At 36.5% G+C, this 18,634-nt stretch overlaps 1 protein-coding gene across 1 annotated transcript in view; it reads right to left on the bottom strand.

The window, feature by feature from the left end:
* Positions 1–18,634, bottom strand: part of LOC121850145 (early endosome antigen 1-like) — a 116,150-nt gene that overhangs the window by 79,639 nt on the left and 17,877 nt on the right. Inside the window, exons 5-6 of the mRNA XM_042340385.1 lie at positions 7,238–7,305; positions 3,628–3,763 (exon numbers count right to left, since the gene is read on the bottom strand). Coding sequence (XP_042196319.1) covers positions 3,628–3,763; positions 7,238–7,305 — 204 coding nt within the window. The remainder of the gene's footprint in view (positions 1–3,627; positions 3,764–7,237; positions 7,306–18,634) is intronic.

The following is an 18,634-nucleotide window of genomic DNA, read 5'->3' as shown; positions in this document are numbered from 1 at the left end:
TGCAAACAGTTTTCAGAACAATCCAATTTTACTTTTAATCAATTACTCTATGTTATACTTTTTACAAATGAAATGGTTATTGTTTCAACAATTTCCTAGTTTCCTAGATCCGGTCTGTACATACCAAATGATAATTAAATTAACATTTAAAATATTGTACATTAGCATTATTTACATTATATGCATGTGCCTTTCCTGTAGATTAAAAATGAAACAAATTACTTTATCACACTGAATATTCACACAAAAGTGAGGGATTTCATAAAATATCTGTACTGAAAATAGAAATGGTGGATACAAACTTTTGAAAGATAGAAGACATGATCAGGTTCAGATTCGACCCTCAATTATCCTTCCGCCCCCACATCCGGTCCCTTACCAGCACTGCCTTTTTCCACCTCCGTCGCATCGCCCGTCTCCGCCAATACCTCTTCCCAAAAGCTGCTGAAACTCTGGTCTATGCCTTTGTCACTTCTTGGCTGGACTACTCCAACGCCCTCCTCGCCGGTCTACCACCCACTACCATCCATAAAATCCAACTCATTCAGAACTCTGCCACCCGCATTCTCACCCGCACGAAACTCCTCTCCCTGATAACCCCAGTCCTTGCCTTGCTGTTGTTGATCATCAAGTATTGCCAGTCATCAATTAGCAACCATTTATTTATCTTCTGAGGGCGTTGAGAAATAGAAAAATAGGTTGCTAGTTAATTATGATAAAATCCCAGTTGGGTAAACGTTGTTCATTTTGTAAAAAAAAAGAGTTAAAACATATTTGCACAAATAACTGAGAAATTAGTTACATTTAAATTTAGTTATGATGGAATACTCAGAAGTTGTTGGTTCAAGACCCATATCTGGACTTTGCGCTCAGTTTGTACTAACACTCCATGTTATAATAATAATAATCCTTGCATTTGATATAGCGCTTTTCACGTCGGGAGGACGTCCCAAAGCGCTTCACAGAACACACTGTAAAGTGAATTGACTGTATATTTGTGGGCTAACGCGGCAGCCAATTGCGCACAGCAATGTCCCACAAACAGTCGTAGATTGAAAATGACCAATTTATTATTGTTTTTGGTTTTGGAGGGATTATTATTAGGCTCTGTGTGGAGTAAGGAAACTTGCCCAAGGTTTCGCCCTCTGCCTGGAATTGAACTCAGGTCTCTCGCTTGCAAAGCGAGTGCTCTAACCACTGAGCCACAGGAGCCATGTTTGTTCTGACACTACTATCGAAGTTGCTAACTTTCAGATGTGATGTTAAACTGAGGTTCTATTGACCTCTTCAGGGGGATATTAAAAGATGTCACAGTATGATTCAAAAAGAAAACGGAGAAAATTGCTCATTCACTTTATGGTTGTTTGTGAGACATGCTGTGCACAAATTTGATTCATGCAATTGTATGAATTATTATTATACCTTTTTAAATTCACAAAATCACGGTCAATAAAAAATAATAAATATTGCTTCAGATTTATCGCCTTTCAAGTTGGGAGGGGGTCTCAAAGGGTCTTGCTGGATTTACTGTGAAATGCAATGACTGTGTAGAAAGATCATATTTTTCAAATAGTGCTGTGGGATCTTTAACATCCATCTGAACAGTTAGACTACAGATTCAACAAAACTGTTCCATCCGAAAGAGTAAAGCTTTTTGAATACTTTTTAATAGGACACAACTGTCTTCCACTGATTGCCCAAGAGTAGGCTGATACATATACTTCTGCGCATGTGATGTGGGTTCAGGAAGAGCTTTACGATAGCTGTGTTGGTTTAAAAAATAACCAATTATTTGGACATATGACATATTTGTGTTCCAAATTCTTTCCTGAAACACGATTACAAAACAGATCAATACAAATGTCCCTGTTTTACACATCGAGAGTAATGATTAGTGAAACTTTATGCTTTCATTTAAATGATTCCAGGAGTAGTTGATTTGTAAGTAGGTAACATTTCACATATCGATATAGCATCGATATAGCATATAGATATACATTTAGTTCAAGAAACAAATTGGATGCAACAATTTTCATCACCGTAATATTTCTTTAATTTCTCATTTACTAGATGGTGCAGTAACTTAAATTACATCTATATTTTGGACTATTGCTCGATTATTAACTGAACATGTAGATGTTAGCAAAACGCAAAATACTGCAGATGCTGGAAATCTGAAACAAAAACAGAAGTCGCTGGGAATACTCAGCAGGTCAGGCAGCATCTATGGAGAAAGGAAAATGAGTCAACACTTCGGGTCCACGACCCTTCGTCAGAACTCTGTTGGCTGTTTGTGGGATATTGCTTCGCACAAATTGGTTTCTGCATTTCTGAATTTCTCCTAACAAAATACACAGTTACTGCATTTTACAGTGAATCCTGTGAAGTGCTTTGAGAGGTCCTCCCGATGTCAAAGGCGCTGTATAAAATGTAAGGAATATTAATTTTAATTTCAAGTGAAAGCTGTAAAAAGATACATAATCACATGTCAGATGTATGTTGCATATTATTGCTGTAAAGTCATCGCCATTGTGAGCAAGTTGCCTCATTCATACTGCATGGGAACACAGAGGCTTCTGGCAGTGGACCATAGCAGTAAACTAGAAAGGACTTCTTCAGGATCTTGTTCTGCATTGTTTGTTTGTCCACTAGATTGAAGACCTCAATGATACAGTCCACATTCCATGCCTCATGATTGTTCATATTGATTATCGTCATTTCAGAAGCTTTAGAAAATTATCCAAATGCCTTTGGAAGGTAGATCAATGCAACCCCTATTCTTGCCATTGGCTAGAAGTAGAAATAATGGAAGATTGTTTCAGGACTCTTAGGACTTCGTTCAGCACAAGCACCTTGCAAAGTGCTTGGAGGAATAATAATGGGCAAATTTGCAAGGATGGAAAGACATTTTGGGACGTCCTCCCAACGTGAAAGGCTCTATACAAATGTAATTTTGCTGTTGTTATTTGAAGTCAACTCTACGTGTATAGTGGACAGAAATACAGATTTACCTCCAGACAATAGAAACTTTCAAAAAAATTGTTATTTACCTCAGACAATGGAAACTTTCAAAAAAATTGTTAAAAGACAAATTGCTGACATACAAACTGATCACATTGTGCTATACAAAGTCAGACTTAAAATGCCCTTAACGGTTTCCAATCTGCATAAACTTCACATGCTAAGTTTAGCAACTTTCTCATAGATATCAAATGTACCAAAAGACTATCACAAAAATCAATCAATTATAATCCCAAATTTTGGTTAGACCTTTTATGGATTTTTGATTAGATTGGTTGATTAGATCCACATTGAAACACCCAAGTTAATTGATTGATGAACGAAAGTTCATACAATAAGAATATGCCATATTTTTGCTGAGATGCTGGACATGCTATTGATACCAAATTAATTTATTTAATCAAACAGCACCACAGTGGTATAAATTACACAATTTACATAAAATAATCGGGGATCTGAAATCCTGAGATCAATGTTTTAAGATTCCAAATTAAGAGTTTTGGAATCTTTATGTATGTGACAAAAAAAAAAGCAAAGCTCATTTACCTCTTGGCGAATGTTGTGACACCAACTGCTCTATGTTAACATCGCTGCACTCCTACTAACCTCATCTTTTGACAGTTGTTGGGCAAAAGTAGCATCCGTAAGCTCCTTGTGTAATCTCTGGATCATCTGCTCTTTTATCTCCAACTCAGACTTGATCTCTTCATATTTCATGAAAATCTCACTGGAGCCAGTGTTGCTAGATAAGGGATGCAAAATTAAATGAAGGATAAGAGTCTGAGAAACACAAAAGTACATACCCCCAGTTAAGTGCAATAACACTTGAAAACTATTTTTTCTCTACTGGCTGACTGGCAACTTGTTCCACTCATTGATTACCCTGTCATCACAGTACATCTGAGAACATTATCAGGAAAACACATTAGTAACTGAAAGAAAATTCAAAATCTTTAAAATGGTGGTGTTTCTAGTTAGCCCTTTAGGATGTCTTGCTACACACAAAGTAAAATTAAAATCTATACTTCAAGTGTAAGTTTTGATGCACCTTTTCTTATTTTATTATTGAACTTGAACAAGAAAATGCATTTTCAGTACAGTCAGTTTTAACATTCACTTAAGTTGCATCAGTTGGACCATAACATATATGACTTTTGCAAAGTATGAGTTATGGCAAACATGCATAAGTCTTATCATGTATGACTTATGTAAAGTTACGTATAAGTCGGATTTTACACGACTAACACATACACAAGTACTGTACTGGCTGGTGACGTTAAGGCAAGGTTTCTATACCATGTTTGACCCATGCATATTAAAGCTGTGATATCCCATTCTTTCTAAATACAGTATTGCATGGTGCTTACTGTACCTCATGTGCAGAAAACATGCATTGTACAATAAATGGCGCAACCAAACAGGTTTCAAAAGAGAACTGTTTTAATGGAATATAAACTTAATTTGCATTTAGTTGGGGTATCTACGTGGCCTGCTACCATGCTGACTGGTCAAAACCTTGTTCACTGGTGTGCACTGCGCACGTGGTCCTTCAGTAATGTAGTGGGTAAGTGCGCATGCAGTGACGGGCTGCGACTTCCTGCGATTGTTTCACATGGAGCACCTCGCATGCTACTTCAAAGCCATTAAGCGCACGCGCGATGGCGTCAATGTTAATCTCCAGGGAGGGAGGGCGTGCATGTGTTATGTTCTGTTTGAGGCAAGCGTGGGAAACTACGTTTTGACCTAGTAGCCAGGTAAGTACTCTAGCGGCGTTACGAGTTATGCAGTGATTAATATGAATGTGGCATATAAATTTAAGTGGATTTAATAGGAAATTGAACGGGACTCAGGTGGATGTACTACTTCGGCGATTGTATAATTTATACAAATATGACTTTTACCAATTTTGATGTATATCATTAGGCAAAGGATTTTGTACGTATTTGAAAAAACAGCAAACTTCCAAGATACATTTTTCACATTTACTTTGCCACATAACCTTGTTTACTGTGGATTATATTTCAGAGATTTTATCCTACAAATGGTGTTAAAACATAGATAATTTATATGAAACTCAGATCATTTATTCTTGTGACTAAATTCTGTTGTATCCACAACATACGTGTGCACACATTTTCAAAAAATTGAACAGTGTCGATAAAATGTCAGTGATACTCCAGTATGTAAGTGATAAAATGAAGAAGTTAACCAAAGTTTAAAACAAATTTAGATTAGGTGGAACAGAATACTGATCTAATATTAGTTTTTGAAACATATTTAAAATGTTCATTGTCTTTTAATAAAAAAATCTGCTTTATAAACATGCCACCTTTTTATTTTCAGAATTGCAATCTTCATTTTGTAATATTTTTAGACAGATGCAGGCAGATCTAAATTATGCAGTTAATTTACATATTCTAGTCGTAGGGAAAATGCAAATGAATGCATTTGCATAATGGATTCCTGTCATTGCTTCAGCTCCTTTCTGTGCCTCCTATTCAGCGAGCTTTCGTAAGCCAAAGCAAGTTCTTTAACTGAAAAAAGGATTTTATATCGTACAACGCGCCTGCAATTTTTAAACGAAATTCCTTCAGTAACCATCAGCAATTAACTAAGTAAAGTAGGTATCTATTTTTCCAGCTCTTAGGTTTTTTTTTTCTCCGATCTTAATTGCAGGAAACAACTTTGCTTTAATGAGGTACTTTATTTGAATTAAGCATCTGAGCCAATTAGTCAGCTCTGACCTTGTCTTCCAAAGCAAGAAGGTTACAGAATAGTATTTAAAAAATTTAAAGCCTCTCCCTTTCGCCTCATCTTTTCAAATGTTAGGTAAAGCGGTATGCTGATAATTACTTAATCAAATATGACAGAGGGGACTAATTTACTGATTACAATAAAGCCCGAGGGTGTTATGACAAAAATTTCTCTACAACTTCACTCCAGCTTTTATTTAAATGGGCTTTGATTATTTATAACAAAATATCATTGCAACATATTGTAGCAGATGAGACTGTAAAACGTCGTCTCCCATCAGCTATAGTCCAATAAGCAGCCAATGCTGTTGCTGCTGCTGCGGGCTTTCCTGCGCCAGCACGGCAGTAATGCCAAGCTATTGGTGTGTTTACCCTTTGGGAATGTTAACTGTAATTCTTCAGCTTTTAAAATCAATTAACCCTTATGTTAATTAGTGTCAAGTCTATAGAAAGCCGCCGCAAATGGCAAGAGCTGGCACAGTGCCATCCATTCACTGGCAGCGCCACAGCTCTCTTGATAACAGCGGGTATGTTAGGGCCCGTATGTGCGTCTGTCAGAACTGTTGAGCCAAGGGAGATTATCCAGACCCCTACAGCAAACACGAAGTCATATCTGAAGGCGCAACTGGCAGGATTACCATGCGCTCCACTGTAAATCCTTCCTCAGAGGACATGTTTCAAGTTGAAAACAAGGATGCGTGCACTGTCTGTGTTTAATCATCTTTTGCTTGGCCGTGCAGAAGCGACTGCGGATACTTTTTCCCCTCGAAGACAAAAGCCGCCATGGCATCGACTGCCGTTCCGAAAGATGCCAGGAAATGAAAAAAATAGCAGCGACGACATGGTGCCAGGGGCAATACTGCCAACTGTCAAAGCACGAACCAGTGTTTTGTTCGATGTTGATTTGTTTTCTATTCAAGTTCGTTTACAAAAACAATACCAACAAAAAACAAAGGAACTACTTCGGAGTAACCCTTTCTGTCTGATGCCATGGGGAATGGCAGTGAAGCAGGCATATTATGTCTGCGTGGTACTGCCAGTTGCCAGAGAAGCTGCAAGCAAATGTGCATAATTATGCCTTTCGTGTTTTAAAAAAGGAAATAAAAGCAATTTTGGTGCTCACATAGTCACTGACAGGATACTGAAGATTTACTGTTTAATCTGGAGCGTGTTTTTTAACCATCAATTGACCCAGGTACACAAGGAAAATAAGAATCATACTCTTGCAGCAGGCAGGCAGCCTGAGATTTATCTGCATTCAGTGCTATCACCAGGGAGATGAATGGGCCGATCTGTAGCCTTTTACAAGATCCACTATGGGAATGAAGGAGGAGGGATGCCACAGAGACGTGTACAAACTTGAAGTGAGAAGGTTTGAAGGTGCTACTTGGATAAATCCTGTGGTACATTTTATGGGAAAATGAAATGTTCCCCTCCGGAACGGAAGGGTGGCTTTTACTTACGGTGGAAGTGTTGCCGTGGATCCCGAAAGGTGTTCAGTTGGCATCGCTCGCACTGTGGCAGACGCGAGCTGAAAACAAAAGGAACAAAAAGTACAAAAGGAATTTTTAAAATAATTACGTGTGGATTTTACAAAACAATACAAAACAGCAGTGCGTAATGGATGTACTTCTGCAACTTCCTCAAGTGCCATCACATATATGATAGAAGCTGTACACACTGCAGAGCCAACCTGCTGGTAACGGATTTTAACCTGGCATCTTCTGGGCAATTTTCTAATGAGCTGGATTTACTGTCTTTTAATGTGAGTTCTCCTTTTGGAATATATGCTTGCGAATGTAGACGGTGGAGGTTTTTTTTATTAACAAGGCATTTGTGTTGTTAGAAGAATCTTCGAGCGTTTGACTGGAGTACAATGGCAGCGGCGCCTGTGAAAACCGATGTTCAGGAGAAAAAGCTCTGCAGAGGGATAACGCTAAATGGGTCACGGGCTCTACCAGCTGCTAGATTCCATACGCCGCAATCAAAGTGAATGTTCTAAAATTATTACAGTCAAACAGTCATGTGGTGGCAGTTAACGTCCCCAGTGTTTAATCATCTTACAGTAGAATGGTTTTATGCATATTTCATTTGCATATCATTAAGCTGGTTAAGCATGGAGTATTCAGAGTGGGATGAATACAATGCGAGTCTCATATGATCCATATCAGAGAAGCTGGCCTGCTCAATGGACTGTCTGCGTTTTTTTCCTTTTAATCCCCTGACTTGGTTACATCTCAAACACATTGACTGAAAATCATTGTGGATACCGCTAATTTTACCACAACGGCATGCTTAAAATTACAGAATGATTCGCCAGAATTTAAGTGAAAATTCTGTAAATTCCACTGCTACGGAAAAATTGCTCTACGGGGATTCACTGCTAATAATTCCTTAAGCTCTATGGAGATGGAAACTTTATTTTTTTTAAAAAAAGGATGTCAGAAATGAAGATCAAGTGAAATCGTGGATCATTACCTTGTAATGTTTGTTTGCATAAAAAATAAGCGAGCACGGGTATCAACTATTTCTGAAAAAAATTAGTGTGCGTCTGATTTTGATAGCCACTATGAAACCATTAATGTGATTAATCAATTATTTCAGTCTGAAAGCCTATTATGCGTACACAACAGATACAGTGGGGTCTTTGTCACTTTCATACATGAATAACATAGTAATCGCAAGCCTTTGTGTGTCTTCTCAATGGTTTAATTCATTCCCCCAACATTGCCTAGTTCTGGCAGATAATCAAAATTACTTCCTGGGAAAACTGAAAAGACAATTAAGCATGGAAATCTGTTGCTGATGTACAACGCATGAATTCATTTGGAAATTAGGCCACTTTGTTCCTTCCCTCACTCTCCCTTTTGTTTCCAATATTAATATTCAAATGAGATACCGTGACTCTACTGTACAATTAGCTGGCGGAAAAAAACCACAGACAGTGCTGACTGCGACATTTTGTGCAGTGAACATGCAGATGTCGCTGTTGTTCTTTGCATGGGTATAATGATATGCAATCGAATAGCGGGCACCACTTGGATACAATATTTTACATTTCATTGCCAGACATCTCTGCCTTTTCTTCTAGAGGAATGCCTTCGTAAATGTAGCTCGAGTCAAACGGTGTTGGAATGCTGGAACGCTTGCCATGGAATTATAAGCATAATGACATAAATGTGCATGCAGTCATCTATTATAGTCCTGAATAGTACCAATTCAACTGTCTTTGAATGGATTTATCAATGCGGATAACCTTTTTCCATTACTGCATATTTGATCTACTTTACATACATAACTGAATTACAGAAAAAATCTCCAACGGATTTCACTAATTTACCCAACGGATATAATCTCTCAGTCACTGATGACTTTAACACTGTTGGTATTCAGGGCACCACTTTCACTGCTGTTGGTAAGAAGGTACTTATTTATATGCATGCACTGACTTTGCGTCTTTGTGGACTGTCAAATTCTGTGCAAATGAAAAGTTAACACTTGAAACCTTAATGACATCTATATTCTATAGCTTTGAATAATATTTGGAATGCTTCTTATTAATGCACAAAAGACCTGCATATTTAATTAATGTTTTTCCAACAGTAGCAGTCTAAATGTATTTGGTATTCTATGGCATTTTGTACTGTTAGAAACAGCTTCTATTTATATTTTTATGCAGGAGTATGATATTGGCTATTAATAATTCTGAGTGTTATTGCATTTAGGATGGAATAAATAGAAGAGGTTGTACTTTTTGTGAAGTAAGTTTTTAAGCAGGATTAATGTCCTAAGCATTCCTCCTCGTATAATGAGTGAATATTTGAAACAATATTACTTCAGGTAATGTTTGAAAGATGCAAAATGTTGTATAATCCAAGTGAAGCTTAAAAAGATATGCTTTACAACCAATCTATATACTATAAGCTTAGTAGGGGATTTATGTATAAAAACTAAAACAAGTGTCCAGAAGAAGAATACTATTCTCAACATCTTATGAACTTTTGGATTAAAAAAAGTTGTCAAAGAGTTATTTTTCATCAATAGATATGAAATATATAAGTCTATCAATCATAAATGTTCAATATATATCAACAATTTGCATTTGTACAGTGCATTCCACGTAACGGAATAGCTTCACAAAAATAGTAGTGGGCAACTAGCAGGGACATAAAAAACATAATGATATTGATAAAATGTGCAGTCAAAGAGATTGATTTTTGTATACATTTAAAGGCTGGCAGAGATATAACAAGGGAAAGTGATTCTGCAAAAAAAGTTCCACATGACAGGAGCATGGTGGCTGAAGAATCAGTCAGTGATGATGGAGCTGTAGGAGTAGTTAATGAGCAAATATCAGAGTGAAGAGCGGAAGAGTGAAGAGCAAGGCCTGACGAAAGGCTAGAGAATATTGCTTGTGTAGCATGTCCCATGAACTCTGGAACAATCTGATGATCATCAGGTTGCCTAGCTTAAACGCAATCCTCTGATGTACTAGGAGTCAACGGAGCTTGCAGAGAATTGGAGTAATTGGTGTGCAGCGCCTAATGTTCTGGATCAGTTGAAGCTTCTAAAGAATGGAGTCTGCTAAACATGTCGACGGCATGGATAAGGCTTTCGGCAGCTGTGAAGGTGAGGTAACAGTTTAAGCAGATAATGTTCTGGAGGTGAAAAAGCCACCTTGGTGATGGACCAGATAGTTGGTTTGAAACGTGGCTCACGATCAAGCAAAATGTCAAAGTTGCACACTGTCCATCTTAACTTTAGTAAAGAAAGTAGCCTGGGAAGTTGATGGAATCAGAACCAGACGCAGTCAGTCACAATAACAGGAACCCTGAAAACAAGGGTCGTAGCAAAAAGATAGAGGTCTTTATCATCATCACACATATGAAAGCCTAACCCCATGTAGATTTGAAAAAAAGAGAACCAACAATAGAGACTTGGAGTATACTCTAGGTGACTGTGGGAAAATGTTTTGATTTCTTTAATTTGAATGATCAGATAGTAAATATTTTCATAATTATTAAAATAACAAGCAATTGAAAATATAGCTGATACTCAACCCTTATCCCACGTGATTTAAAAGGGAATCAAAATATTATGTTTAGGAAGTCAGAGAATTGTGAAAGGCAAGTTCAAGTTATTATTGGTAGAAACAAACAATACCAAATTACGCTTTCTCAATACATTTACTGTATTTTGCCCCATACTGCATAGGAGCTGTCAAATGGAATATCACTAGGATTACACAAAATCTTACTACATAAATAGTTTTTTTAAGACATTTGGGGCATTCAAGCATCTAGAATTTATGCTGTATTCTCAGTAAATTTTCCATTGAACTTTTCTTGGAGCACAAGATTTTGAAACGTAAAGTTTCATCCCATAAAATACTTTTCATTTGTTCCAGCTTGGTAGAAATAATAGCAGTTATTCAAGGTGTTATATAAAATGGAATTTATTGGAGGCTATGAAAGCAAAATAAAGTTCTGAACCTTGTCAAACGAAAGTACCAAATGAACAATTAACTGCCAAGGTTTAGTAAATAGAAATCAATACCATTTTTTGAAAAGTGCCGAGAGTAGCTCTTCTGTTGTTGAGTTTTTCTGGATCAAATTCTGGCAACATCATTAGTGCCACCGCCCCCCACACAACCCGGGAGACATTTGTGCCAGTAATGACTTTCTCTCAAAGGTTTCTGGCTACAAGATTTCCAGATCATAAACTGACAGGAGATGTCCCAACTGCAAAAAACTGGCTAACATTTTGCAAAGAAAACAGTAAACTGCCTTGGGACGTCCTTCTGACGTGAAAGGCGCTATATAAATGTAACTTTGCTGTTGTTGTAAAGTTCTGACAAATGCACACCCATCAATAAAACATACAAGAAACTCAAACTCCGGTGCACAAGTCTCACCAAAATATATGTTTTTATGATGCCACAGGCATGGAGTATGCATCAGTGTGATTGAGATTTTACTAGACAGCATTAAAGTGATAAATAAGACTTCACATAGTGTAATATACTGAATTACATAGCACTCCCCAGTGTCTCGATCAAGATGGAACAAACTCTTACAAATTCTACAATTGTTGTAATTTATTCATGTACAGTTTTGTATTTATACAACAGACCTCACAGAGTTTTAGATCTGGTCAGCATTTTGCTGTTTTTCTCTTTCCCTACTGCTTTGCCTTCCATTATTCACTGACTACAGAGACAACTTGTCCAAATGCAACATTAGAAAAGTACGATATTCGTCAGTATTTGGTGTGTTCTGTATGCCTGCGGTTCACATGAGACTGCTGAACCTGTGGAAAACTAGACTTATTTGTGTTGAAAACCCATGACTACTGGTTAGGGTCTGAATCCCAAATTCATACTAACAAATGGCAAATTTGTGAGGTTTCGTGGAAAGCAATGGATACATAAAAGATGAATGGTATATAAAACAGTAATTTAAACAGCAAACCTGTTGTGGTCTGCTTTGCTGATTGGTTGATCTAAAGTTGCAAATGTCCATCTTTAAGTTCATGTTCTCTACTTCCAATTTTAAAAGTTCACTCTCAGAAAACTGAAGCCTAATTCTGAAATCCTTAGAAAAAAGGCAAATAAAAATATTTGTTTAAAATACACTGGTAATATAATCTACAAAGCAGTTTCCACAATTGTAGACCTGTTAAGTTATTTAATTTTCCCAAAAGTGAGGAAACATATAACCAAATTAAAGAAGAAAAATCTGCATTTGATACAGCACCTTATCATGTGGTTGAGACATCTCAAAGCGTTCACGGAATATATTGTAAAGTTGTTTGAATGTATATTTTGTTGGCAAAATGCAGCAGCCAATTGTCCCACAAACAGTTGTGGATTGAGTGACTTTTTTGAAAGCTCTTATCTTTCAAGATTTTTGCTTGGTGAGCAACAAAGAAATTATCTTTATTGTTGGTGGGGTTGAGGGAAAGGAGAATAGCATGGTCATATAGGTAGATAGAAACATTTTCCTCTGGTAGGGGAATGAGGAACAAGGGAACTTAATCTTACAATTAAAGCTAAACTAGTCAAAAGTGTAATCAGAAAACATTTTGTGGAAATGTGGAATTCACTACTCCAAAAGTTTGTAGATATCAAGTCAATTGAAAAATTAAGAGAGAGAGGTTGACATTTGGTAGGCAGGGATATCAAGGAATATGGTGCAAGCGCATGGAAATGGTATTAAGTTGCAAATCAGTCATTATCTAATAAAATAGTGACCCAGACCCAAAAGAAAACTCCACCCACAGAGCCCCATTGATAGAGAAAAATATTAAACAAAAAGAACTTGAAGAATATCTTCTAAAAAAAATGTTCATCTATATTTTAAAAAATATAATATTTCTCATTTTTCATGAGTGTATCTAGAAATGTTTCTATTTCAATTCAGTTCCATTGATTATGCCTCCAAGTTGTTCCATGTCAGGTACAGTGACACAATCAACAGTGAACCAACCTATTGCCCCTCTCCTTATACTGAGCGCTGCTATGGAAACACAATGCTGCACGAGAACAGGAATGAGCAGCTGCAGCTCCCTAAGGCGAATGACGAGAGGGGGGGGGGCGGTCAGAGGCATTTCAGTTTCTTTTAAAAAAATATTTATAATTCACAAAGCTTCTATTTTATTCAACAAGTTTCCTGATCACATAAAAATCACACTAGCTCCCTTCATCCCTACTCATTAAACCACTGATTACAAAGCATTAGAACATAAAATGCTGATCCATGAAAAAATAACTTTTCACATCGCAGATTTAAATAGGTGTAAAATATTAAATGTGTGGTTTTGTTCAGAATGGTTGACCGAAGAATTGACGTGCCGCAATGATTTACAAATTCGCAGAATCTAGAAATCCCGATCAAGTACATTTTAGTCAAATTATGCATTTAACAGGATTCAACTGCATGGAAATGGTCAACCGTGTCAGTAGACTGAACATTTCAAAACTAGGAGTCCCTTTGGCTCCACATCAATTTGTAGGAGTTCATACTTCTACTTACATCAAAATATACAATATCAGTAAACAAATCTGATACAATGAAAATGAACCTGAAAGAGACAGTCAGTCTTCTGGTGTCATAAAAGTGCTGGTATGATCCTAGTACAATGGGGTGCTTCTCCGAGGCTGTTGGCGAGGCACATTGTTGGGACACTGCGTATGGAGCCCTATACTATATCTTACCTATTCAATAACTGGACTTGGAAATCTCAATACTGTCTGTTAAGCATCAAGTGGAAAATATTGTGATCAAGTGTTTCTTTGTTAAGTATTCTGGGGGAGCCCAAATTCACCAAGAAAAATGAATATGTGAAATCCATTTTTAATTGTTTTTAAGATTAATTAACAAGCTCACACTGTCATGTAACACAGAGCAGACACATATCATCTCCATCCAACTTACTTTCAAAAATTCAAAGTTTCATATTCTAATTTATTCCTTGACTAAACATCGCACAATAAGTGTGTATATGTATAATGTTTGTTCACTTCAAGGAATTAAATCGATTCCTTGCAGCAATTATTTTAAGGGTAACGGTTCTGAAGGTACTAATTTCAAACAAGCAAAAGATTCACGTTCACACTCCCCCATAACTGATAGATGGATTCAAACTCATCAGTGTGTAGACGAGATTGGTAATTGAAGGAGAAAGATCTCTAGGGAGAAACAATTGTACAGTGTGCTTCAGAACAATTCTGTCTAAAACTAGCAATAACATTAGTTATTAAACTGATTAGCAAACTAAAGCAAACTAAAGCATTTTGTGTGGTGTGAATACAAATTCAGCAATCCCTCAGTCTAACATTTCTGAATGCATGCTAATGCAACAAGAATTAGTTATGGTTATTAGATTTTTAAAACTATATAAACCTGTTCTTCATCAGCACAAGTTTATCTACAGCTCCTAATGGGAGAATTATAAAAATAGAAGAAACAATTTGTGGACAGCAGAAAAGTTTTTACAGGTTATGTTTACAAATAATATTCATAATAACCATCAAAGATACAGTTTGATTAGATGCTCCGAGATGCTACTCTGCGCGAAGGGCGATGCATAAATGCAAGTTGTTGCTGCGTTCAAATTTCGATAACTTTAAGTAAATCTTAAATTGAGAACAGAATTTCAGCCACAGTTTGTACAGTATTCCCATCTATGAAAACAGCACCAAGTCTATCCAGGAAAAATGGTTCCAAATGCTACTATCCATTTCATAACAATTCAATTGTAACAGCTGAGTTAGCATTTTCTGCAAACTAAGTAACCCTGGCAAAATCTAATCAAGTGACAGAGATAAAACTTGCTGAACTTACTACACAATCCTATCAAAAACATAGTCAACTCATTACTTCCCACTGTCATATAGCAAGCAGCAATAAATCAATACTGAAAAGCATGCACGCTGCTCCTGGTGCGATAAGGATTCACATTATAGAAAGAGGAGGTTGATTTGTTAATAGGACATAATAGCAACCATTCATACCATGCATTAAATCAGATATTTCAGTTTCTATTTAATACAGCCGAGACAAAATTGGATTTTCTCAGCTCTCTGTAATTCTGACATCCATCATTTATTATTAAAGGGGTCAACCCACAGCTGGACAACAGTCCTTTATGAAAAACTATAAATATAAAATATTAACTTTATCCATTTAACCACAAATATAGGCTTTTGGGGGTTACAAAATTACAAAACGAGAATGGGTTGGTCTAGTTAATCATCATATGAGCCTACCAGTAGTATTTGCAACTAAGTTATTGAAACAATTTCCATTGAGTTTTAAATTAAATTTATTCTGCATCTAATTTCCAATATATTTTTTAAAAAATCAATACAATTTTACCTCTGATCTATTCCTCAGTTATAGTCTAGATTGATATAAAGTGTTTTTTCCTTCCAGAAAAAAAGTGTTTCTGATGTTCAGGTCCTAGGTGTTGCTCACCAAATAACTCCATTTGTACTTTGATGTCCCACACAAATAATAATGTAGTTTATTTAGAAATATTCTTAATGATTTGTTTCTATTGCCATTTTGTCAAAAATATTTCATTAATACATCAAATGTGAAATTCTCAATACATTATTTATTACACTATAATGTTTCATATAAATATCACATCAAAAGAGATTGAATATTGACTAATGGCAATATTTCACAGTGCTGCAATGATACCACTGTAATGGCCAAATAATGACCACAGTTAATGACAATTTTGTTAATGGCATTCCATTAGTCTTACAACTAGGGACCAATAATGGAAATATTAATTGTCACCATTGTGGGGCTAGTATTTGGTAGGAATTAATTTAACCATTTCAGTAATTCTAATTTCGAAATATATTTTGAAGTATTGAATGGAAAAAATCCCATTTTGTAAATGACTAAACTAACCTTTGAAGTTGGCAGTGTGTAGATAAAAAAAAAATATTTTAGTAAACAATACTTCTTGTGTTCCACATGTCTCAGCTCTTCAACAGTGAGCATTACACATTTGCAGAGACACATCATGTAAATATTATCGAATGATATCTACAAGCTGATTCAATATCCAAAACAGTTATGCTGGTTAAAGCAAGTAGTACCCCAGCAATACAGTAATTGTGAAAAAAATCGTTTTTCAAAAGTCAGCCTTGTAAGCTTAGATATCAGACATTTACAAATTTGAAAACTGATTGGCAAAACCTTAGGACATTGAGCTGGAGAACATTTTAGAACAAGAAAAACTTTGTATTCAATAAAATGAAGTGGAAGTGAAAATATGATCCACAAAAACCTAAAGAGTGAATTGCCCCAGATCAGGAATGAGGAAGGAAATTAAACACTAATATTCAAAAATCTATATTCCTTTTTCACAGTCAAACCCAATACCAATTTGACTGCCTTAAAAAGGGTGCTTATGCAAAATGCTTGCAATTAACACATTCATAAGCTATTGTTCCTTCAAAATGTTCATTAATATCTTGCACAAGGCTTCCCTTTACCACCTAGCAGCAATGTAGATAGTGTCCTAACCGATGAACCATCGTTTGCTCAGCTTCATAAAATACAAACAAGTGAGCAGATTTTTGACACTGTCTGCACAATTATGAATAATACCCACACATTAGATCTCGTGTTCCATTTCAGTTTTATGTGAGGCAGCAAAGAAATTGTATAATAATGTCTTGGGTGATATGAAATTCAGACTTTCCATTCACAAACGTTTTGGAAGTGGTTTACTCATTGCTTTATTCTGATGCCAGGTTGGATGCATGGAAAGGGGATCATCAGTTATAATTCAGGTTTTTCATCAACTTAAGACATAAAAATGTCTAATGCAGTGATGCAGTGTAGATCCAACAACATAGCAGATGATACCGACCTGTAACATTCTAAAATGAATGCTGGTATCAACTGGTATCTGAAGTATGCATGAGACATGATGCATGTAACTCAATGCCAGTCACATTAAAACAGGAAATGCATAGAAAATGCTGGGCTTGTATTCAAGATCAATCATACTCTGTCCATTTCCCCCTGTTTTTAATACAGATTTCCACCATCTGCATTTTTATCAACTGTACCTTTCTTTTTATACAGTCTCCTCCCTCTTTGACCCAAGTCCCATCAAAATAATCATATGTCCTGTCAGGAACTTTGCTTCAATTAAAGGAAGAATAAATAGTTTCCATAAAAGAAGACAGATCCCTATTAAATTGTGCATTTCCCACATTACGACTCTAGGTTTTTACAGCTATCCTTTTCTTTGAGAGTCCTTTTTAAATGCAGATGCCACTCACAATTTTTCTACTTGGATCAACTTGTCAGAAGATGTACAGACAGACAGCCCTGTAAGAATGTCCCATACAATTTCTTTCCTCTCTCCCCTTTCCTCCTCCCGGGTCAGGAGATGTGTGACCTTCCTACACTGCACAAATAAATCTGACAGGTGACTGAACACTCTGGTGCTCTCATGCACAATAGCACCTTAACCCAGTTAAATTAATGATTTCTTAGGAAAGAATATGGACCATTAATCTGCTTAAGTATGTATTGTGAGTGTGGACTCATTATGCACGTAGCACAAATTAGATCCTTGGCTGAATGTAGTTTTCATTAACCTGCCGCTAAGGTACCTTGATTACACACACTGGAATATATGGATAACTGTTGAGAGAGAACATATCATGAACAGCTAAACAGATGATATTGCAGTCAGTGGACCACTGGCATGGTTTCTTCTGCAATCTTCCTATCATACCAATGATATTACAGTTGTCCACAAAAGATGATCATGAATAAATCTTAGAACTGGAATCCTACAGCTCAGTGGTTAGGGCACTCGCCCTAACGAGAGACCTGGATTCGAAATGTTGGCGAAGTTTCCTTACTTCACACGCCTCTGTTTACCTAGCAGTAAGTAGGAACCTGGTTGTTAGTTGATTGGCGGATCGCTTTTCCGGGAGTAATAGCTCCTTTTTTAAAAAAGCAATTGGTCACTTCAATTCATGACTGTTTGTGGGACACTGCTGTGCGCAATTGGCTGTCGTGTTTCACCCACAAAATATACAGTCAATTCACTTTACAGTATATTCTTTGAAGCGTTTTGAGACATCTCAAGGACATAAGGCACTATATCAAATGCAAGGATTATTATTATTTATCATAATAATAATCCTTGCATTTGATATAGCGCTTTTCACGTCGGGAGGACGTCCCAAAGCGCTTCACAGAACACACTGTAAAGTGAATTGACTGTATATTTGTGGGCGAACGCGGCAGCCAATTGCGCACATCATGACAACAATTTGCACTTAAGGAGGACCTTTCACGTTTGAAAAAATG

The sequence above is a fragment of the Callorhinchus milii genome, unplaced genomic scaffold (assembly GCF_018977255.1).
Source record: "Callorhinchus milii isolate IMCB2004 unplaced genomic scaffold, IMCB_Cmil_1.0 Scaffold14, whole genome shotgun sequence".
NCBI classification, from domain to species: Eukaryota; Metazoa; Chordata; class Chondrichthyes; order Chimaeriformes; family Callorhinchidae; genus Callorhinchus; species Callorhinchus milii.
The sequence above is the reverse complement of the archived record's forward strand: the minus strand, read 5'-3'. Positions and strand labels throughout refer to the sequence as shown.